At 42.0% G+C, this 23,726-nt stretch overlaps 1 protein-coding gene across 1 annotated transcript in view; it reads right to left on the bottom strand.

Annotated features, from left to right (window-relative positions):
• Positions 1-23,726, bottom strand: part of PHACTR1 (phosphatase and actin regulator 1) — a 108,046-nt gene that overhangs the window by 13,603 nt on the left and 70,717 nt on the right. The window contains exons 6-9 of the mRNA XM_032222398.1: positions 17,637-17,839; positions 14,971-15,127; positions 4,503-4,558; positions 265-326 (exon numbers count right to left, since the gene is read on the bottom strand). Of these exons, the coding sequence (XP_032078289.1) occupies positions 265-326; positions 4,503-4,558; positions 14,971-15,127; positions 17,637-17,839 (478 nt within the window). The remainder of the gene's footprint in view (positions 1-264; positions 327-4,502; positions 4,559-14,970; positions 15,128-17,636; positions 17,840-23,726) is intronic.

Here is a 23,726-nt window from a genome sequence, read left to right as displayed (position 1 = left end):
ACCTTTCCTCAATTTTTGCAGCTCCAAGCAGTTTATTGAATTCCTCACGGCTTTGTGACGGCTTCCTCTTCTGGTTTCTCTATCCACATTTAGGGCTTCAAAGCTATTATCAAGAGAAAATGCCTCAAGGATTCCTTGTAAGGAATGAAGTGTTTGGAAAATATGCTTTTCAGGAAACAAACACATCAAAGATGTATATGGTAAAGAATATCTGCTTCAAAGCTTCGAGGTTGCCACAAAGGACAAAACAAAGGAATTTCTTACCTTACGGGTTAATCTTCTCTTGATCTCTCGTTTTTCTTCCTGTTCCTCTTGCTCATTCCGTGCTAGAAAAGATTGACAAAATTCTAAATTTGCATGCATTTTTAAAAAATGGCAAAGGATGATTACTGCTCCTTGCTCATTTGGATATAAATTTCTGTACATCTTAAAAATATTCAAATTCTTCAGTCTCTAATTGGGAGCCACCCAGAATTGGTTATAAGATGGGTAGCTATATAAATGATTTCAATAAATAAATAGTTATATGTTAGCGTGCATTTGACAGAAATCGTGTACAATGCCAAGATATTGTCAATCTCTGCACTTCAAGATTTATTAACTACAAATAAAAGTATAGATTAATCTTGGCAGGGCAAACAATAGGGAAGAGTTTCTAGGGAAAGATAGATGGAAGGTTGATAGATGGAAGAATATAATTTAAAACTAGTTAAACTTAGTGAAATTTATTGACAATAGATATAGTTTAAATAAATAATTGATAATGTTACTAATGTATACAATGTGTAGTGTTATGATGAGTATAATTGGATATGAATATTTTATGGTACCCATGTAAGGAAGATTAGAAATCCATTTGGATTATATATAAAGGTTAATAAAAAAAAAAAGAACCAAGTTAGATACAGTTAAAGTTTTGATTATTAGGGGGAAAATGTTATGATACAGGATATAGTCAAATAAAGGAGGGATAAGAATAACAACGTATATATAGATATGGGTATAACATAAGGAAACTGGACGTAAATTTTAAACAGTGATTTGGAAAGGAGGATTAGAAAACTTTGTTATTAAATATTATGGATGTTTAGCTAGAATAGGACATAAGGATTTAGTGTTAGTGGAGGATTTTAGAAATAGTAATTGAAAGGCCAGTATGTGGTTATGTATTAAATTTTGGTATATTTTATGATGAAGGATGCTTAAACAATTACAGTCAAATGAAAATGGAGATATGATGATGGTGACATGTATAAATATTTCAGTTAAAATACTTGAGTTAATATGAATTGTGTTTGTTGACTGTGGAAGAGATGCACGAAAGTTTATTTGTAACCAACTGATACACTTTCTACAGCATGTAAAGAAGGATGTTGTATTTGTTTTAAATTTTAAAAAAAATATTAAAAAAAACAGTACAACCCACAAAACAAGATGGCTCTGGGCACAATATACATTGAGAAAGAGAAAATAATAGATACACCCAGCAAGGGACCACATCAATCAAGATCTGGGAGAACAGCCAAATTTTCAAGGCTTTTTGGAATGCCAACCAGGTTGGAGCCACATGGATTTTAGAGGCCTCATTCCACAGGCAGGCTCTGGCCAGGTAGAAATCATGGGAGAGAGGCAGTCAATTGAATAACTGACCTTACACATATAGGGCTTTGGAGGTAATGATAAGTACCTTAAATTGCACCCAGAAGTAGCAACCAGCACAACTTGCAGAGCAGAAGTGTCACACAGACATAGTGAGGCATGCCCATCATTGCTCGTGCCTCTGTGTTCTGGACCAGCTGAAGATTTTGAATTATTTTCAAAGTCAGCCCCATAGAGAATTGTTGTGGCCTAGCAGGAGCTGTTGGAGCTGCCACCAGACTCCGACAGCGAGGGGCCCTATGAGTGGAGGACCCTGGACAGGGTTCCAACTCTGAGCAGGGCGCAGAGAGGCTGGTTGGCCACCAGGAGGCTCCTGGGCCTTGAACCAGTGGGGAGCAGACAAGGAGAGTGATCCGGACGCCAACAGTGAGTTGTTCCTGGATGCACAGCACCGAAGAGCTAATAGGCGTCAGGAACAGTTGTGCAGTTACAGGAGGTAATTGCACTCAGCTGGTAGTCATTAGGCTCCTCTCCAGACTATAAAAGGACTGCTTGTGCACACACTCCTTTTGCAGAAGTCAACACAGGAACTAATGTGGGAGAACATTATTGTGAGCTTGGCAGGCTGGATTGCTGCCACGGCTTATCTGTGTTTATTGCTGCCCAAGCTTGTCTGTGCCAGTTTGCTGCCAAGGACCTGTCTGTCTGTTAATTAAATGACGTAACTTATCTTTGGCTCGGAGTGTGTTTGTGTGGGACAAGGGGGGGGGCACAACAGAGAACACTTTGCGCTAGCGAAGCCTCGAGGTGACAAGATCACGTGTGTTTATCTCAAGGGCATCCTGATTCCAGCTTGTAATTGTCAAGAGCGCATTTATAAGACTGATCACAGAGGAGTGAAAGCAGATATATAGTTGGCTTGGTTCTCAAAGCATGCATGCTGAGACACATTCTTACTAGCATTCAGTTATTAATTGCATCAAAATACCAGTCATTTCGCTGGAATTTATGTTCACGCTGCTCTGCTTAAGATTGATGTCCTACAGCAAGAGGAGTGTAATTAAACTATTTTCTCTCTTTAATTATTGATAGCTAAGTGTCTTAAACTATTTTTAAGTCAAATATATTTGTGCCACCATGGGTTTTGCTGAGGATGATATATCATTAATTCAGGTTGTACAACGAAAACTCTAGCATAAGGGGGGCGGGGTGGCTTTTCTGTTAAAAAAAATGTGCATGAAAATGTAGTTATATATTTCTGCAAGAATGACTTGCGTACTATTCTGAGATATTTGGCCAAGGCTCTACATCTTTATCTAGGATTAGCTCCATTGCATTTTACTGGATCGTTTTTCAACAGGCATAGTTTAGATTATATTTTTGGTTGAAATCCATACAGCGTCTTAGATGTAAACACACTGAGGTCCCACTGTGGGGAATATTTCTGAATAAATCTGTATAGGACATTTTGGTAAAAGAAAAAGAGAAAACGGTCAACCTTTATTTGCATATCCTGGGATGACCTCAGTATGTTCTCATTTCAACTTTAGGCTAAACCACCAAAACATAAATATGTCTTCTTGATAAGCAATCCCTTTTGGGTAATAATAACAGTGCAAGAGCATAATGTATGCCTGGCTCAGGTGGGTAAGAATGGAAGAATGGAAACTCCATCCTGGATGGATCCCCTAGAGCAGTGCTTCTCAATCTTTTCTTCACCAGGAGCCCCCTTTGAATACTTTTGGGATCATGGACCATGGCCATGGACACCCAAGACTTAACATTTAAATCATAACATTTCTTCAAACCTTCATGGACACCCTGTGAAGATATTGCAGCTCCCTCAGGGCTCTGCAGACCACAGTGTTAGGCCTGCAATTATATTCCTTTTAGAATTTTGGCCTGCCACACTTTCTCTTATTTCATTATGCTGTTTCATTAGTATAGTCGATGGGAGGGGGGAATAGACAGGAGTAGGATTGTGGAATGTATTGTTTTCATTCCTTTCTAGAAGCTCAAGGTCATCTTTTGTCTCCGTACTTTTACACCTGGACCGGAAGCAGCTGGGTGTGGATGCCAGCGTGGAAGAAGAAGATTGGACCATGTGATGGATTGTGGGTGTGGGGACAAGATCATGAACTTTTAACTGGGTGGGATTCTGATGTCATTTCCAGTATTGGGATTTCATAGCACAGTGCCAAGATGTCTGCTTTATTAAATTGGAATTTTAAGGATCATTTTGCCTTGGACTTTGATTTAATTCTACATGAGACTTGGAACGCTGACACACAGCTTGAGAACTACCACCAGGAGTGGGCTTCAAAAATTTCAGCAATGAGTTCTTTGCCTGGTTGCTGGAAGGGCATGGCCATGGTGGGTGTGGCCTAGTCAGCCTCCTGCACCACATGGGGGGGCATTTTCCCCTTCCCCAGGCTCTGGAGGCTTTCCTTGAGCCTCTGGGAGGGTGAAAACTGCCTTCCCTGGGCCCGTTTCTGGCCTTCCAGAAGGCCTGTTTTTCCCGCTCCCTGATCCTTCGTGCGGACCCTGTACTTACCTCACATCCAAAACAGGCCGTGTGGAGACTCCCGAGAGGGACAGAGTGGGGTGGGCGGGGCCAGCCAGGGGTGGGTTTGGAGGATCTCCAAACTGGCCATAACGTTAGCTACAGATTCTCCTGAACCTGGGCGGACTTCTAGCAGCCCACCCCTGACTACCACCCTAGAGCCATGTTTCTCAACTTGGAAATTTTAAGATGTGTAGACTCCCATTTCTATAATTCCCCAGACAACATTCTGGGAGTTGAAGTCCACACTCCAAAAGGTTGAGAAATACTGTTCTACCCTGGGGCATACTTACACTGTATGATTTTTCCTTAATTTAAATGTAAGTTTGAAGCTACTTACGTTTGAGAATATTCCTCTGCTCTAATTCTTCAGCAGTCGGTCTCTGGCTCAGCCGCCTGTAGAAAAATTTCAATTTCAATTTTTTCACCATATCAGGACCTCCTCCAGCCTTCAATATTTGCCAGAGTCACTCTTCAACAGATAATGCGAGAGCTCAGGAAATGACATTGTTCCTATGTAGATACGGATATTACTGAGTAAAACGTAACACTTGTATTTTCCTTTATTGCCAACTGAGGGGAAACCAAACGGATTGTGTCATATTAGGTATTACCCCTTCAAGCTAACCAGTGGAGAGTTAGATGAGGATGATTTCTTTTACTTAATTTCCTTCCTTCTATGCTAGCTTCCTGACTGTCATCAGTGTGACATCAGTTCTGTGTTTTTATTGTTGTGTGACCCTCCAAACTACCAGGCATGGTAAGTAACTATGCTCCGATTAGGACTTTTCCTTTGTTCTTCAGATCAAGCTTTCCATCTAAAAACCTGTCTTCAGATTCTGGAATAAAACCTGGAGGAGGATAGAAGGTGAAATGAGATGATCTTCAGCCAAGAGGAAGGTCATCAGATTATGGGTGGCTGCCTTAAAGTAAAGGTAAAAAGTTGTGTGCTGTGAGCAGTTGTGGTCATCTTGTGCAAGGATTTCAATCTGCCAATTCAACATAGACCTTTCGACCTGTTAAACCAAACTAAATATTGAGCAACTTCTTAATAGCTGGGAGTATGTTGTAAATAGAGTCACATCTGATTGTTTTTGTTTCCTAGCTCAGAAATATGAGGAACCTGTGTGGTATGGTGATTAAGTTGCTGACTAGGGATTGGGAAATCCAAGTTCAAGTCCACCCTTAGCTATGGAAATTCTCAATCTTCTCAATTCTTTTTCAACCCAACCTCTCTCACAGGGCTGTTGCCTATTGAAGTTAAAAGTGCTCAGTGTGCCATCTTGAGCTTCTGGTTCCAAGTGTGTGGGGAGATATAAATCTAACAAATAAACATAACAAATCACCAAACAGCCTTCTGACAATAGAAACAGTGAGCAGTTTATAGTAGACAGTAGTTGAAGAAGAACCCAAGAGATATTACTGTACTATGAGCACAGGAGAACCAATTCCAGTCCAGTAACCAATTTCTCTGCATCATTTTTTTCTCTCTCCAGGTTGTAACCAGTGGTGGGTTTCAAATTTTTTTCGAACCTACTCTGTGGGTGTGGCCTCCTTTGTGGGAGTGGTTTGCCGGCCATGTGACCTGGTGGGAGTGGCTTGCCGGCCATGTGTTCTCTCTCTCTCTCTCTCTATCTTTCCTTCCTTCCTTCCTTCCTTTTGTCTCTCTGTCCCTTTTTTCTTTCATCTCTCTCTCACTTTTCTTTCTTTTTTCTTTATTTCTTTCTTCCTTTCTTTGAGTCTGTCTGTCTGTCTGTCTGTCTGTGTGTGAGTGTGTGTATGTGTGTGTTAGTGGTGGGTTTCAAAAAATTTTGGAACCTCTTCTGTAGGTGTGGCCTGCTTTCCGGGTCCACTGGTGGAACCTCTTCTAACCGGTTCGGTAGATTTGACGAACCGGTTCTACCGAATAGGTGCGAACTGGTAGGAACCCACCTCTGGTTGTAACCAAACTTTTAACCAGGTTACTGACTGAACTTATTTTCTGAATTTGAGTTCTCAATTTACAAGCATTCATTTAGTGATCATTCAACGTTTCCATGGAACTGAAAAAAAGTGACCTACAACCAGTTTTTGCATTTACAAATGTTGCAGCATCTTCTCTGTCACATGATTTGAGTGCCTGGCAACTGGCATGGGTTTAGAACTGATGCAAGTCTCCTGCAGTCATGTGATTGCTATTCCTGACCTTTTCCAGCTGGCTTCTGGCAAGCAAAGTCCTTGGTGGAAGTTGGATTTGCTTAACAACCACATGATTCCCTTAACAACAGTGATTTGCTTAACAATCATGCATGGCAAAAAAGGTCATAAAACCAGGTGTGACACTCGCCTAACAACTGCCTTGCTTAGCAACGCAAATTCTGATCTCAACTCCGTAAGCTGTCACCGTAAATAAAATAAAACACAAAAATAAAACAATTAATTAACAATAACAACAAAGCCAAGACTAAAACAAACACAGGTTCGCCTATTGTGCAAACACAGATACAAATTCTTTCTTCAACTATATGGTGGTGGCACAGTGGTGAGAACACAGTATTGCAGGCTATTTCTGCCGACTGCCAGCAGTTTTGCAGTTCGATCCTGACCAGCTCAAGGTTGACTCAGCCTTCCATCCTTCTGAAGTCAGTAAAACGAGGACCCAGATTGTTGGGGGCAAAAGGCCCCAACTGCTTAGAGAGGGCTGTAAAGCAATGTGAAGTGGTGTATAAGTGCTATTGCTACAGTGTTCTTTTTATGCATCTTTTTCCTTTTCCTTAAGCGAGAACTCAGTACTCTACAATACTCCAACAAGACCCACATTTAACAATTATTAGATAATTACTGTGTTTTAAATTCAGGCCTTCCTCATTTTAATAATCAGAATAAATTCATCCAAGGCCTGGCATTTTTCAGAGAGTGCAATGTTATTATGCCATCTAATATGCTTCCAGTTTGTGATAACAATTCCTTGTTTTTTTACTTTCATCCATCACTATCTCTATTGAGTGGCTCAGTGGTTAAGATGCTGAGCTTGTTGGCTGGAAAGCCGGCAGCCCGGGTTTGAGACCAGAACACCAAGACAGAGGGTAAGCTCCTGTCCTCACTCCAGCTTCTGCCAACCTAGTGGTTCAAAAGCATTCAAATGCAAGTAGATAAATAGATACTGTATTTTTCGTGGTATAAGACGCACTGGAGTATAAGATGCACCAAGGTTTTGAAGAGGCTATTTTTTTTTAAAAAGTAGTTAGGTAGATAAAGGGATAGAGAGGGAGAGAAAGAGAGAAATACAGTGGGTAGATAGAGGGAGAGAGAGTAGTTAGGTAGGTAGATAAAAGGATAGAGAGAGAGAAATAGAGAGGGAGAGAAATACAGTAGATAGGTAGGGAGAGAGCGAGAGAGAAAGAAAGAAATACAGTAGATAGGTAGGGAGAGAGAGAGAGTGAGAGTAGGTAGGTACGTAGGTAGATAGAGGGGGAGAGAGAAATACAGTAGATAGGGAGAGAGAGAGTAGGTAGGTAAGTGGGTAGATAGAGGGATAGAGAGAGAGAGAGAAATACAGTAGGTAGGTAGAGAGGGAGGGAGGGAGGGAGTAGGTACCTAGATGTTTCCAGGTGTATTTATCCATGCGCTGGAGAAGGAAATCGCTGACAATCTGCAGCACCTAAGACTTTGTTTCTGCTGGCACAGCACTTAATCAATGTAATTCTCATCAATCAGTTAAAGAGCTTTCCAAAAGGGGGGGGGAGTTTTTACACGCTGCAAACCTCCCCAAAACGGCTCGTTTTTGCGAAAATGGGCCCGTTTTTTTTTTTAAAAATCATGAATAACCTTGGAGGGGCTTTCAGAGTCCTCCTGGGGAGGGGAGGGGGCCAAAAATGAGCAAAAAATGTCCTGTTTTTCACAAAAACGGGCCCGTTTTTTGCCAAAAAAATTGCATGCATAGTCTTATGGAGGCTTATAGAGTGCTGCTGGGGGCTGGGGGCTGGGGGGGGGGGCAAAAACAGCCCATTTCTTTCTCATTTCTGCCCTCCCCAGCCCCCAGGAGCTCTCTGAAAGCCTCATAAGGGTATGTACAACCCTTTTGGTGAAGGGGTGGGGCTTCGGGAGGCAAAAAATGCTGTATTCGATGGATAAGACGCACCAAGTTTTTCAGCGTCTTTTTTGAGGAAAAAAGGTGCATCTTATACTCCCAAAAATACGATACCACTTTAATGGGAAGGTAACAGCACTCTGTGATGTCATGCTGACCCCATGACTGTGGAAAATGTCTTTGGACAGTGTTGGCTTAATGGCCTTGAAATGGAGATGAGCACCACTCCCTATAGTCAACAATGACTCGTGGACTAAAATCCGCAGGGACTCTTTTAGCCTTTTTTTTAAACCTCTCTACTAATGCTTTCTTTTGAGCTTAAAGCAATAAAAAACATTCTTCAAAAATATCTAGATCAGTTTTCTTATGAAAATGGAGAGTCCTAGTTGAAAGCAGATGGGTATGATTATTATCCAAGGAGTCGTATGTTCAAAATGTTGTTGTTCCTGCTGGAATTAATGTAGTTAATTTAATCAGCAGGCTGTTTAAGACTTGAGGGACTTTCTTTAGAATGTTGCATTTGTAATGCAAAATTATTACATTTTCAATAACACTTCACATTTCAAACTTCTCAGAAGAGTATAATTTTTAGTTTTTTCTTGACTCTGCTAAGAACTCTTGTGAGAATTTAACTTCTGATATCCTTATCTTAGTATGCCAACTCTAATTCTCTATGAAAAAAAAGCTTTGAATGAATGATTGCAATATATTAAAGATGAGTTTGAGAATCTCTTGAAGTAAGAAGTATAAAATCTGGAGAATGTGAATCCAAAAGAAGGAGGAAGTAGATATCAAAAAACAAAAAACCCTCCAACTTTGGACAGTGGAATTTCAATGACTTACAATCCCAACCAATGACACCTGTAGGGCATCTTGTTCTCCTTAATGCCTTACACCAGCTGAGGATCTTGTAGCAGGATTGTTATGTATGCTTTAAATGTGTGAGCACGTTGTTGTTATTGTTGTTTTAAATCCCACAGCCAGAGGCCAAATAAGGAAGTGATATGACAACAGAAAGGCTGAAAGTGAAACTGGAAATACAACATGAATTGTTTCCTTCTCAGTTTTAAAGGTTAACTCTCAAAGAGAACAGCAAACGCTCTTTGCATGCTTTATTTGACACAATCATAAGAATTGAATGAAATAATTAAACAAGGTGAATTAGAGCCAAGGTGGCGCAGTGGTTAAATGCAGCACTGCAGGCTACTTCAGCTGACTGCAGTTCTGCAGTTCGGCTGTTCAAATCTCACCGGCTCAGGGTTGACTCAGCCTTCCATCCTTCCGAGGTGGGTAAAATGAGGACCCGGATTGTTGTTGGGGGCAATATGCTGACTCTGTAAACCGCTTAGAGAGGGCTGAAAGCCCTATGAAGCGGTATATAAGTCTAACTGCTATTGCTATTGCTATTGCTAATTAGTTCTTTCTTTGGCTGGATTTTACCTATGAGGGATGTGCAGTGGTGGGTTTCAAATTTTTTTTAGAACATCTTCTGAAGGTGTGGCCTGCTTTGTGGGAGTGGCTTGCCAGCCATGTGACTGGATGGGAGTGGCTTGCTGGCCATGTGACTGGGTGGGAGTGGCTTGCCAGCCATGTGACTGAGTGGGTGTGGCCAACTTGTAAAATGTGGTGAAACTCACTTAACAACGCTCTTGCTTAGCAACCAAAATGTTGGCTCAGAAACTCTGGCATTTGAAGCGCACAAGTCTTAAAGCTGTCAAGTTACAAGACCCTTGCACCCCTAACCCTTTAGAAAAAAAATCCCAGGGGTGCTTGTTCAAAGTTGACAGCTTTAAGACTTGTGGACTTCAACTCCCAGAATTCCTCCTCTCGCTCTTCATCTTGATGATGTGCGGACGGGCGGGGGGAGGGAGCTGGAACCGGTTCTAAATGGCACTGTAGATTTATGGAACCTCTTCTATAGAAGAGATTGGAATTGGCAGGAACCCATCCCTGGGGATGTGAGAGAAATTTGATCAGTCCTCATTTTAATACAAAACTTTTGATTCAGTAAATAAACTGAAGCTCAAATAACCTTTACATTCACTGATGATTGCTTTTTGTTTCAATGTACTCCTTTTAATAACATATAAAATCCAATAGTGAAAAACTGCTTGCAAAATATATTAGGAAAATGAAAACTATACACATTTTCTTACATGAACTTTATTTTTATCAGCTTTAATACTAATGGACTCTTCATTCTAAAACCTGAGGCTAAAAAAAAAAGCTTTATCTGGCACCTCCCTAATTTGTTATTCGGGAAGCCAAAACAAAAACAGGAGCTTCTCTAAAACACTTGACAGTTGTAACTAGATAAATACTCTCATACAAGCAGTCCTTGATGTATGACTGTGATGGAACTTGCCCATTATGGTAGTAAGTTGGGATGGTCATAAAAATGGCTCATCAAATGACCAACTCTGTTTTATGACTATTTTGTGGTTGTTGTTAAATGAATCACTAAGATCATTTAATAAACCCACGATTTTTGAATGAACATGATTGTCATTTAATGAACTCATTGTCTGCTGTTGTGGCCCAGCAGGAGCCGTTGGAGCTGCCACCAGACTCCGACAGCGAGGGGTCTTATAAGTCGGTCCTGAAGGAGGCAGAAGACCCTGGACAGGGTTCCGACTCTGAGCAGGGCACAGAGAGACTGGTTGGCCACCAGGTGGCGCCTGAGCCTTGGATCAGTGGGGAAGAGACAAGGGAGAGTGATCCAGAAAATACCTGTGAGTTGTTCCTGGATGCACGCCATCAAAGGGCTACTTGGTGTCAAGAATACCTGCGTAATCACTGCAGGTGATTATGCTCAGCTGATGCTCATTAAGATCCTCTCCTGATTATAAAAGAGACTGCTTGTGCCACGCCTTTCTGCAGAAGTCAATGTTAAGGATTAACAGGAAACAAACTTGACAGGCTGGATTGCTGCCAGAGTTTGTTTGCATTGCTGCCAAGTTTTGTAGGACTTGCTGCCGGAGTGCTTATCTCTTTGTTTATGTGGCTTGCAGCCAACGAGAGTCTGGACTGATTAAACAACATTCTCATTTATGTTTGTCTCGGCTTTCGTTCCTGGATGGAGAAGGGGGGGATCAGAACAGTCTGCTATGGAGCGTTTTTGCCTAAACCCAGAGGTAAATATCTATTTTTGTCAAAAATGTCATAAACCTCAGTTATGTGATGAGGGGACGCTGGAGATGTCCATAAATGCAGCGTTATGAGTGCGGCGGAGGGGATTTGTCAGATATCAGATCATAAGTATTTTTGAGGGGATAAAAATAGCCACTAAACGTCCAATCATAACTCGAGGACTATCTGTAGAACAAATGAAGGCTTTTAGTGATCTGTGTGTGTGTGTGTGTGTGTGTGTGTGTGTGTGTGTGTGTGTCATTTTTCAATCTTTTGCATTGTGGAGGAAACAAATTGTTAGGAATATAATTCTAATGGTTGGGTTGGCAATACATCAATTATGTAACAATGCTGTACCTGTTTCTTTAAATCATGCTGTAAAATGTGATTGGTTGCTGTTGCCTCAATCGGCCATAAGATGGAATCAGAATCACTGTTAGATGCTGATCTGATCTGAGTGTTTGGAAGCTGACTGTTAGAAGTGCCGTATAGTGATCAGCGTGAGCTATTGTAAGTTTTGCAACTGCTAGCAAACTTTGTGTACCGGACTGTTTGTATGTTTATGGACTATGTTATTTGGATTATCCCTTAACTGAAAGATGTTGATGGCTGACTATCTTATCCATGTATGACTTGGGCTGTTTGATGGACTCTGATACCTCTATTTCCACGAAAGTAAAAGCCTATTTAAACTGCAGTGTCTCTGTATGCTGGTTTGTGTGTTCTCCAACACCACTCTCACAACGCTTCTCTGAACGCACTCGCTCTCCCAACGGGGAGCTTACCTAACACAAATAAAGGCTACTTCTAGTGGGCCTGTAATATAGGTAATGTAATTCTGCATTTGGCAGCAGTGATGGGAGACAATTTTGTGCCTGCTGCTAAAACACCCCTAAAGTCAAGGTGAAAAATCTCCTCCATGGTGACTCACAGATTTGCAATATAAAGATCCAAGTCTTCTGAAAGCCACACAAATTAAATTTCTGAGAGAGATGCTCTGAGTCACTGAATGCACTTCAAATCTCCTTCCGAATTTGGAAGACAGGCTGTCCCCCCTCGAGACGCAAATGAGATTTAACTGCCTTAAATCCAGGCCAAAACTGATTACTAAAGACGACTCTTTAACTTCTGCTAGAGGGCTTCTCATCATCCTGGAAGAAAAATGGAATAGAACTGAAGCATATACAGCAAACTATAGTTTATCCGCCAAATGCTTTATCTCTTTGAGAAGTAGGAAAGCCAGCACTGAAGCTGACCTAAAAACGAAATGTTTTTGATACTTATCTCCCCAAAAAATCAGAGGTCAGCCTCCCTCTCCAGCAGTGGCGGTTTGTCTGGCTAACTATTCACCCCAGCCAATTACTCAGATAGCATTTCATGTCTATCACACTAGAGCCGTGATGGCGAACCTATGACACGCATGCCACAGGTGACGCATGGAGCCCTCTCTGTGGGCACGCCAGCCATCGCCCAACTCAGCTTCACCATGCATGCACCTCCCGCCAGCCACCTGAGTTTTGGGTCTGTGCTGCACATGCGGGAGATCCGTGTGCATGCGCGGGGTGGGTGGGGGCACGTGCGCATGCATGGGCAGCAGGGGGAGCGCCTCCTGCTCTGTGTTTTGGGCCTAGCAGGGCTCCCTGAAGCCTCGTGGGGCCAAAAACTGGGCCACGGGGGGAGTACCCCCGCCGGCACCCTGTTTTTGGTTCCAGGAGGCTTCTGTTTCAACTAGTTTAATCAAAATGTAGTTAAAACGCTATACAAGCCGTCCATAATATAAATATATACACATAACAGGAACAGGAAGTGCCTAACAGAAGCAGATAGAGGTAAATCCTAGAGAGGTAGGAAATGCATCACAAAACAATGTAGATGAATGCTAAAGATAAATAAAGCTGCATACAAGGGAGACATAACACCTGAAACAGCTTCAGGGAGGCCCCATAAGATCAAAATGGGGCATGGGGGTTGTGCTGCATGCATGGGGGGCGTGTGCAGGGGGGTCGGGTGTGCACCGGAGGCATTGCATTATGGGTGTGGGCACTCCAGTGGTGGGTTTCAAAATTTTTTAGAACCTCTTCTGTAGGTGTGGCCTGCTGTGTGGGAGTGGCTTGCCAGCCATGTGACAAAGTGGGAGTGACTTGCCAGCCATGTGACGGAGTGGGAGTGGCTTGGCAGTCATGTGATTGGGTGGGCGTGGCCAACTTATAAAATGTGGTGAAACTCACTTAACAATGCTTAGCAACCAAAATGTTGGCTCAGAAACTCTGGCATTTGAAACATGCAAGTCTTAAATCTGTCAAGTTACAAGACCCTTGCACCCCTAACCCTTTAGAAAAAAAACACCACAGGGGTGTTCAAACTTGACAGCTTTAAGACTTGTGGACTTCAACTCCCAGAATTCCTCCTCTCGCTCTTCATCTTGATGATGGGCGGACGGGCGGGGGAAGGGAGCTGGAACTGGTTCTAAACGGCACTGTAGATATGTGGAACCTCTTCTATAGAAGAGGTTAGAACTGGCAGGAACCCACCCCTGGGGCATTCATCCGGCACCCAAGGAAAAAAAGTTAGCCATCACTGTACTAGAGAGTCCATTTTTTATCATGTTTAAGCCCTGTCTTCTATGAAAATAGAAGTGAGATACAGCAATAGCCCAACGCAAGATCATTTCCGCCTTGCCCATTGGAGGAATCTGAAGCAATCGTGTCTACATTATTGTCTTGTCCTATTACTAGACTCAGCTTAGCAAACTGACCTAACAAACCCCTTGTCTCTAAACCTCTCTCGAGGTTCAGTTGAGAGAACCTTTGCTTTTTGCTTCCTGGCATCTGGGAAGGTGCAAAGTTCAATTCTGTGATCGGTGCAGTGCAGAAGTACAGGGTTGTTTGAAAACTATACAAGTAAGTCCTCGACTTATGACTGTAAATGGGAGCCCAAAATTCCCATTGCTAAGTGAGACATTTGTTAACGGAGTTCCCCCCCCCCCCATTTTAATGACCTTTGTTGCTATAGTTGTTAAGCGAATCACTGCAGGAGTCAAGTTAGTTAGATGGTAGTTCAATCAATCTGGATTCCCCATTGACTTTGCTTGTCAGAAGGTCGCAAAAGATGATCAGGTGACCCCAGGACACTGCAATGGTCATAAATACGTGCCATTGGCCAAGCACTTGGATTTTGATCACGTGACCATGGGGACGCTGCAACTGTCACAAGTGTGAAAAATGGTCATAAATCAATTTTTTTCAATGCGGTTGCAACTGTGGTCACTAAATGTTACTGTTGTAACACGTGGGCTACCTGTATTTGTAACATAGCAACAGCAATAGCAATAGTAGTTAGACTTACATACCACTTCATAGGGCTTTCAGCCCTCTCTAAGCGGTTTACAGAGTCAGCATAATTGCCCCCAACAACAATCCGGGTCCTCATTTCACCCACCTCGGAAGGATGGAAGGCTGAGTCAACCCTGAGCTGGTGAGATTTGAACAGCCGAACTGCAGAACTGCAGTCAGCTGAAGTAGCCTGCAGTGCTGCATTTAACCACTGCGCCACCTCGGCTCAGCTTTATTTCATGCTTGTTGGTGCTGGGAAGAAAGACAATTTTTCCTACCTTGTCAATTTGGTGCCAATCTGCTGCCTGAGTTCCAGCCGCTCCTCATCTGTCTGCACGGGGAGGATGTTCTTCTCCTCCAGCTCTCGCTTGGATGGCCTGTTGCTCAACTTGATCGCTAAAGAATCTTTCCTGCAAACTTTCATTGCCAGCGAGCCTTGGAAAGAGAGAATTGCATTCCGTTTAACTGCTGCAGTGCAGGCACAGGAGCATTGCTTTTGCATTTCTTTTTGTTTAAAACAAAATAAAATGAAAATCTGTTTTTAAGATCTCTACCCACCCTTGCGGAAACTTCAAATATGGAACTTTGAATATTGAATGCCCATTTCAAAAGCATTTCCTCTCTTTAGTGTGCTCTCTTGTGAAGGTGAATGTTTCCCTGCTGAATATAATGTTATCTCAACCCTCCATGAATGCAAAGTGGATTATTTTGCATGTGAGACAAATGTGCATGTGGAAGTGATTTCAAGGTTCCAGTCTCAGCTAGCAAGGCGGCTCTTTATCCAGGCCCAAGGCTTTTTGCTCTTGCCATCTCCAGGGTAGAAAAGAGCAGCAGAACTGATAGGCCACTATAAGGAAAACAACCATAATTGGGAGGAAGCATTATGTGAAAGAAAAAAATGGGATTAAAGCTATCCTCCCTGGCACAGGATCCTAAGTTCAAGGAACTGATATTCCCTTGAAAGAACGCCTGTAATGGTAGAAAGGCACAATTTGCAATAATACAAATAACTTTTTAGCCTTTTGAGTTTTTAACTGAATTCCACTTTTACCTTGTACATTTTGATTCAACTCCCTTTTTAACCTCTCCTTTTACATATGTGTTTACATTGTTTTACTGCTTTGTTGTAAACTGCCCAGATTCATTCCGGTAACATGGGTGGTGTAAAAATGTAATAAATAAAGAACAAAATAAATATAAAATTGCTTGTCCTCAACCTATAGACACAAAGAAAAAGGTGGAACACCTGATTCCTCCTTCATTTAATGTTACATCCTGATCACATCTGTCAAGAACATTATTAAGTCCAACACTAGATATTTTGGGGCCACAATACCATATTCCCAATGAAACTTAAGCAATTGCGGCTTGCGTAATGTTCAATGCCAGATATTTTATTTTATTTTATGTTTATATTTGTGTTGCTGAATCCTGCATTTGCAGCTAGGGAAACAAGGAGGCAAGGCAACAATGGAGACAGACAGGATTGGATTGCATCCTCCAATTCCATTGCAGTGGAAACCCAACTTCTTTTTCTGAAATCTCAGGCTGAAAAGCAACATACCCAAAGTTTTGGAATGTGATCAATGGGTCAGTAAAAGGACCAATCCTGTCAGGAGAACACGAAGAAGAGCCCAAGGGTTCCATATAACAGACTTGGAAAAACTGAGTAAGTTTTACAGCAACATTTGAGTCTTTTTGCAGCTAATAGCAATAGCAGTTAGACTTATATACCGCTTCATAGGGCTTTCAGCCCTCTCTAAGCGGTTTACAGAGTCAGCATATTGCCCCCAACAACAATCCGGGTCCTCATTTTACCCACCTCGGAAGGATGGAAGGCTGAGTCAACCCTGAGCCGGTGAGATTTGAACAGCCGAACTGCAGAACTGCAGTCAGCTGAAGTAGCCTGCAGTGCTGCATTTAACCACTGCGCCACCTCGGCTCTTGCTCTAGCTAAGATTTGGTCTGGCAGAAGCAAGAGGTTGAATATCTTTTCAAATCTTTTCAGATCCAAATATGAATATGCAAAGATTTAAGCAAATATATCACGTGTCATCAATCCTTTTCAGATTTTGTCCAATCCCCACTGTGCTCCAATATCACCTGAAATCTCATAAAATCATATTAAGATTATTCTCCAAGTTTTCTCTGGTGATATAGGAAGAAACTTCACAAGGTTTGGTGATCCCATGAACCATTGGCCCCTTTAAATATTAATATATTTTCCTTCAATTCAATTACAATAACTTCAGATGTTATGAAAGGACTCAAAGAGGTTGTGTTGAGGCCAGTGGTGGGATTCAAATAACTTAACAACCGGTTCTCTGCCCTAATGACTATCTGGGTAGATGGGGCTCGGTGGTCATGTGACTGGTTGGGCTTGGCCAACTCAAGGTCACTCACGTTGATGGGCGCTTCACCTTAGCTGTTACAATGTAATAAGGGTTAACCGGAGAGGCAGTTTCTGTAAGCAGAGCAATAAAGATGAGGCTAGAAACAACACCAGAATGTTTCCTTCCTGCCTTCCTTACAGGATTAGCCCTGTAAAGTGGGGAAAAAACAAAAGGAGATTTCTTCCAACAACCGGTTCTCCCAACTGCTTAGAAAGTTACCAACCGGTTCTCCCGGATAGGTGCGAACTGGCTGAATCCCACCACTGGTTGAGGCTCACTACGAGAGATCAAGCAAAAGTTATACATTTCCTGATCTACCACTTTTACTTTTATATCTGGATCTGTTAATTCCCAGAATTTTCACATTCCTTAAGCTAAGGTTTTTCTCATATATTTTATTTCCCGTAATGAACTGTTTCACTCCAGAAAAGTTCTTTTACTTTTTTCCATTATGATCCATTCAAAGCAATTGCAAGAACCAGTACTGTTTTCTCTAGCACCATGTGTAAAGAACATGCACATGTGACTTGTAAATAATGAGCTCTACTTACTTGAATATAACGAGGTGTCATCATCTTCATCTTCCTCCTCATCCTCTTCTTCTCTTGTGTAGAGGCATGAAGAATCGCCAAAATCAGATTCATGAGGCACATTTTCTTTATTGTCATCACATTCAATCACAACAGTTGGCACTTGTCTCATGTCTGCAAGGCCTCCAGTTTTTGAGAGGCTGTCACCGCCATGTAAACTGGAGCTTTAGAATCAAGAAATAATACAGAAGAGAAATATTACATCTTCAGAATGAAATGCAATGTCAGCATCTTTCAGGTTAAAACAGAGGCAACAAGTTGATGATACACTCCTACTAAGTGTCAGGCCTGCATTTATATTCCTTTTAGAATTTTGGCCTGCCACACTTTCTCTTATTTCATTATGCTGTTTCTTTAAGTATAGTCGATGGGAAGGGGGAATAGAAGGAGTAGGATTGTGGAATGTATAGTTTTTCATTCTTTACTAGAAGCCAAGGTCATCCTTTGTCTCCGTACTTTCACACCTGACCGGAAGCAGTTGGGCGTAGATGCCAGCATGGAAGAAGAAGATTGGACCATGTGATGGAATGTGGGTGTGGGGACAAGATCATGAACTTTTAACTGGGTGGGATTCTGATGTAACTTCCAGAGTTGGAGTTCCACAGCATGATGCCAACATGCCTGTCTTATTAAATTGGAACTTTAAGCATAGTTTTGCCTTCAACTCTGATTTAATTCTGCATGGTATTTGGAACACTGACATTAAGAACATTTGAGTAATACCCTGTTTTCCCCAAAATAAGACCTCCCCAGATAATAAGCCCAATCAGGCTTTGGAGCGCATGCGCTAAAATAAGCCATCCCCCAAAACAAGCCCTCCCTGAAAATATTGCAATACAGCAGCAGCTCCGTTCACTGCCTCCTGCACCTAAAAAATAATAAGACCTCCCCAAAAATAAGGCCAAGTGCTTATTAAGGGGATCAAAAGAAAATAATACTGTGTCTTATTTACGGGGAAACACGGTAGGTAAATGTTGGATTCTATTTGTCTTTGAATTAGCTTTTTATGGTCAAGGTTTAATTCATTGCTTAAAAACTGAATCACAATGATGTTCAAAAATGTAACTTAAAAACTTGGGAAGTATGACCCTATTTTTCCTCTTTTTTCCATATCCGTCTCTATCTCACTTCTACCTCCCATTTTTAAAAGTTTTCTATGCTTGATTTAGTTATTTTTTCAGTTTTTTTAATTGTTTTCTTCTCTTCTTTATTTTTTCTAGGTTCCCTCCCTTTTGTTTTTAAAGCATATAATCTATTATATAATATTTTGGGGTTTTTTTGTTTTCTATTTCTAGCAATAGCAATAGCAGTTAGGCTTATATACCGCTTCATAGGGCTTTCAGCCCTCTCTAAGCGGTTTACAGAGTCAGCATATCGCCCCCACAGTCTGGGTCCTCATTTCACCCACCTCGGAAGGATGGAAGGCTGAGTCAACCCTGAGCTGGTGAGATTAGAACCGCTGAACTGCAGAAGGCTGGGAGAGTGGAAGGGTCCGGATCTCAACGGGTAGATTGTTCCACAGGGCCGACGCAGCTACAGAGGAGGCCCTCTCCTGGGGGTTCGCCAGCCGGCATTATCCGGTCGACGGCACCTGGAGGAGGCCCAACCTGTGCGATCTTGTTGGCCGTTGGGAGGTAAGTGGCAGGAGGTGGTCTCTCAGGTAGCCAGGTCCTAAACCAGGTAGGGCTTTAAAAGTAATGACTAGCACCTTGAAGCGCGTCCGGAGACCAATGGGGAGCCAGTGCAGCTCGCGGAGGATGGGTGTAACATGGGTGTATCTAGGTACACCCAATATCGCTCGTGCGGCTGCATTCTGGACCAATTGCAATCTTCGAACACTGACATATATATCTTTATATGGTTGACACTGATAAGGACACCTATGGTTTCAAGAAATCTCAAAAATGTCTGTTGCCGCCAACTTTGCAAACTCTTTGGCGATTAATTTTTCCCTTTAGATCAGCAAGACTGTAAATGGCAATGCTATCAAAGACATTCGTAAGAGATGCTGCATGGCACAATTGACTTCTTAAAATAAACACGTCTTTTTAAAAAAATGTACATTAATCTCTTCGGAGATAAGCATGTTTGCCAAAGCAAAACAAAAGAAATTTAAAATGCATCAAGGCGTGTTGGTTTTTTTGCAGATGCTTTGCCCGCATGCATTATGAAAAGGGCAACTGCTTTTTCAGACAAAACAATGCCATCAGCTGCTTAATCTCCCAAGGATGAAGTTAAGAGATATCATTCCGACAGTGATGGCAACTGAATAATTGGCCCATTATTTTGATACCCTGCTTTGGGGATTATGAGAAATAGACATGTGCCACTTTTGTACCTCTTCCCAATCGTTCAGCATCTGTCTGAATTCTCAATTTATGAATTATTAACAAAGCTACATTAAAGGAGTAGGTTGGATTTAACTAACCTTGAACAAGGAGCATTCTTTTGTGCTAAAGAAATATAAGGAAAAATAGAATCCCTACCAAATTAACCCAAACCAAATAGAAACTTTATCTGAAAGGTTAAATCTTAAATCTGAAAGAATTTTATAGGATGCTATGTCTACAAGCTGGTTAGAATCCCTACCAAATTAACCCAAACCAAATAGAAACTTTATCTGAAAAGTTAAATCTTAAATCTGGAAGAATTTTATAGGATTCTATGTCTACAAGCTGGTTCCATTCTTCCATAAAACACAAGCTAAGGAGAAGAGTAGAGTGATATGGAGTCAAGGGCCTGAAAGGTCTCAGCCAACTCACCATAGTCAACTTGTCATAGCCAACTCATCATGGGACAACTCAACATGGGACAAGAGTTACACTAATATATAAGAAATGGTAGAATAGAATCATTCAAGAAAGGATGCAAAAGGAGGGACGAAATGAAATGTAAACAACAAAAATTAAACTATTTTTTGAAATTGTTTTAAATAATTAAATTGAATTATTGAATTGTCCCACAGTGAATTGTCATGCAGCAAGTTGGCCATGGTTGAGTTGGCCGGGATGAAACGGCGGCGGTGAGTTGACAATGGCGAGTTGCCTGAATGAGTTGTGCCATCCTGGGATCTGAAAATGACACCTTCCAGTTACAGAGCAAGTTCATCAATGGAGACTTCAAATGCTCTCCTGGAATTGTTTAGTCCTGAAAAGGTAAAGGTAGATCAGATAGCACTGAATTACTTTGTAATATAAAGTAGTCTTTAGCTTGATAAGTAACACTGGCTAGGGAATTCTGGGAGTTGAAGTCCAGACATCTTAAAATTGCCAAAGATGACAAACAGTGCCTTATGGTCTCTTGTCCAAGAAGTTCCAAATCTGACCTATTTATCTGTTGGCCATCAACTAGGTTTGTCTACCTGCTACGGCCAAGGTCAGTATTGATTTAATGGTCAAATAAAAGATTTGAAGAGCTTTTAATGAGGCCATCTCTCCCTTCTGCTACCATGAAGGCTTTAGCTCAGTGTTTCTCAACCTTGGCCAACTTGAAGTCCGGTTGGGGAATTCTGGGAGTTGAAGTCCACCGGACTTCAAGTTGTCTAAGGTTGAGAAACACTGCTTTAGCTAAATTATTTTTATTCATGCAAGATTGCAATTCCTGTAAAGCCCTATCAAACCCAGTGGGAATTACTTCTTGGTATCCAGAGACTGACTGACTGTCAGTCCCAGCCTCTTATCAGCAAAGCAAGAAAAATATATATATCACGCAACAGGGTTGTTATAAGGATCACCGAAATTATGCATAGGAAGAACTATTCTACAACGCAGCACACATTTCCGAAGTAATTATCTTTGTGCAAACAACTAGATACATAATATGTGAATCTGAATGACAGAATTATCTTTGAACCTGCTCTCTTGTTCTTTCCCTTTACGGTTAGTTGTAAGGTTAGGATCAGATTAGGGGTAAAGTAAATTGCGTATGAATACAATGACACTTTTTTTTTTTGTTATGCAAATAGTCGGCAGGATGAAGCTGAAACAGCCTGCAGTTTCTCTGGAAATTCAAATAGCGGTTTTTGATGTAGATCATGTTGTACATGGAAGAGGGAGGGCGAGTGTATTAAATTTCCTCATTACATTGTACACAATTGCAAGGGTAAGTAGGTTTCCCTTTGACTTCTGGAACTCAGAAAACAGGAAAAAGCGCTCCATGTTCTTTGGCATATTTCTTTCATGGGGACCATTAATTACTCTGTACTCTGTATGTTCTGCTTCGGTCCTTTCAAAGAGTTGAATCTTGTCTAATTAACGTCCTATTGTAAGCTGAGGCTCCACAAGTGGGATGAAATACAATTCCAATCTCATAACAATTTATGATTATTAAGAACTGGGCTACTTAGAACCCCAGCGCGATGTTTTAAATGAGCCCTATTAAACCCATACCTGCAAATCTGATGTTTCCCAAGATCCATACACTTGGAAAAATGTGAACTGCCATATCAGCCCCACGGGCTTTTCATTTTAGAGTGCTTGGTCTCCACTACAACATTAAGTGTTGCTAAAGAATGCCATCTCATAAGGAGAAAAAAAAAATCCCAAAACACCAATCACTCATTTTTCTCCCACAGTAGTTCCTATTGTGTCCTTTCAGACAACGCACTGTCTCTAAGACTTCTGCAGGTAATTATACAAGCATAATCTTTTCCCCACTGGGAAGATTGCTGCAGATAAATGATTGCGATGAATATAATAGGTATGGAAACAAGGGTGAAACGTCGTTCAAAATGTATCTGCTTTTTAAATTCCTTCTGCTATATAAAATGGGCTGAAAGCCACTTTTGAAAACCACACGTGCACAAAGTGGTTGGGGACATTGATTTAGTCCTACAATCAGAGCATCTACTAAGATTACAGTTGACAATAGGAAATAATCACAGCAGATTCATTATGTAGGGATTTGTCAGCTTCTGCCTTGCTGTTGCTTCAGCTGCCATGAAACGGGAAGGGGGGGGCTGGTATTTGGGAGGGGTTAATTGATGTGCTGGAGGAATGTTCTAGGATGTACCAGACGTTGGGATTGCGCATGCGTGTGTGTTTCCCGCCTGCATCAACGGCCTCGACATTCCATCTTTCGGCCTGTCTTTTTGAAGTTATCTCACACCTGACACTTGAAGGACTTATGATTGGACTGGAGCTATGATCCTAAGGGGGGGGGGGAACGGGCTATTCTATATATCAATTGCTTTCGCGCCTAATTAAGCAGACTTTGCTTCGCTACTGCTCGCTTACCATTTATAATTAGTAAAAGTACTATTGATTTCCAACCCATGGAGTCTCTTAGTCTTTCTTTCCTAATTATGTAATGGAGTGGAGCTGACAAGAAGCAAAGTCTGAAAAAAAAACCCTTTCCAGGAGATTTTCATCTACCGAGAAGGGAGATAATGTCTTCTCCGATCAGAGAGGAGGAGGGGGCCGTTGGAGGTGCGGATTCCAGTGGAGTAGGACCTCCCGACCTTTCTCTACACGAACCCAGCCCGCCTGACCTCTCCCTACATGAAGATTTATTTCAACTGCAAACTTCCAGCCAGTCTGAACCTCCCCCCCACCCCGATGGTCAACTTCGGTGGGACAAAGAGAGACAGAGACAAGCTGGAATGCTGGACTCACCCAACGAACACCCCGACAACCAGCGCTGGAGCCGGGTGCCGTGAGAAAACCACAGACGAGTGAATTCCCTGACTATTGGAGCCAAAGGTACTTTGGGGAAAGAAGGGGAGGCGATGAAGGAGAATGGAGAATCTGGCAGCACCAGGGGCCCATGAGAAAACCCCAGCGGAGTGAATTACCTGATTATTGGGGTCAAACATACTTGGGGGAAAGAAAGGGGGAGGAGGAAAGAGACTGGAAAAATTGGCAACGTTACCCACGCCCGCCATCTCCCCCTCCCCCTCGGCCTGCTTCACCCCCTGCGGCTAGAGGTTTTGCTGACCAAGGAGGGCCTCCCCCCCGAAGACATCGGATGGCAAAAATCCCTCCCTTGCCTGTGCGTTACAATGGTGATTCTGCTAGCCTGGCCTCTTTTCTTATGCAAGTGTTTAATTACATA

The sequence above is a fragment of the Thamnophis elegans genome, chromosome 8 (genome assembly GCF_009769535.1).
Source record: "Thamnophis elegans isolate rThaEle1 chromosome 8, rThaEle1.pri, whole genome shotgun sequence".
In the NCBI taxonomy this organism is placed as follows: domain Eukaryota; kingdom Metazoa; phylum Chordata; class Lepidosauria; order Squamata; family Colubridae; genus Thamnophis; species Thamnophis elegans.
Note: the sequence above shows the minus strand (reverse complement) of the source record. Positions and strands in the feature narration are given on the sequence as shown.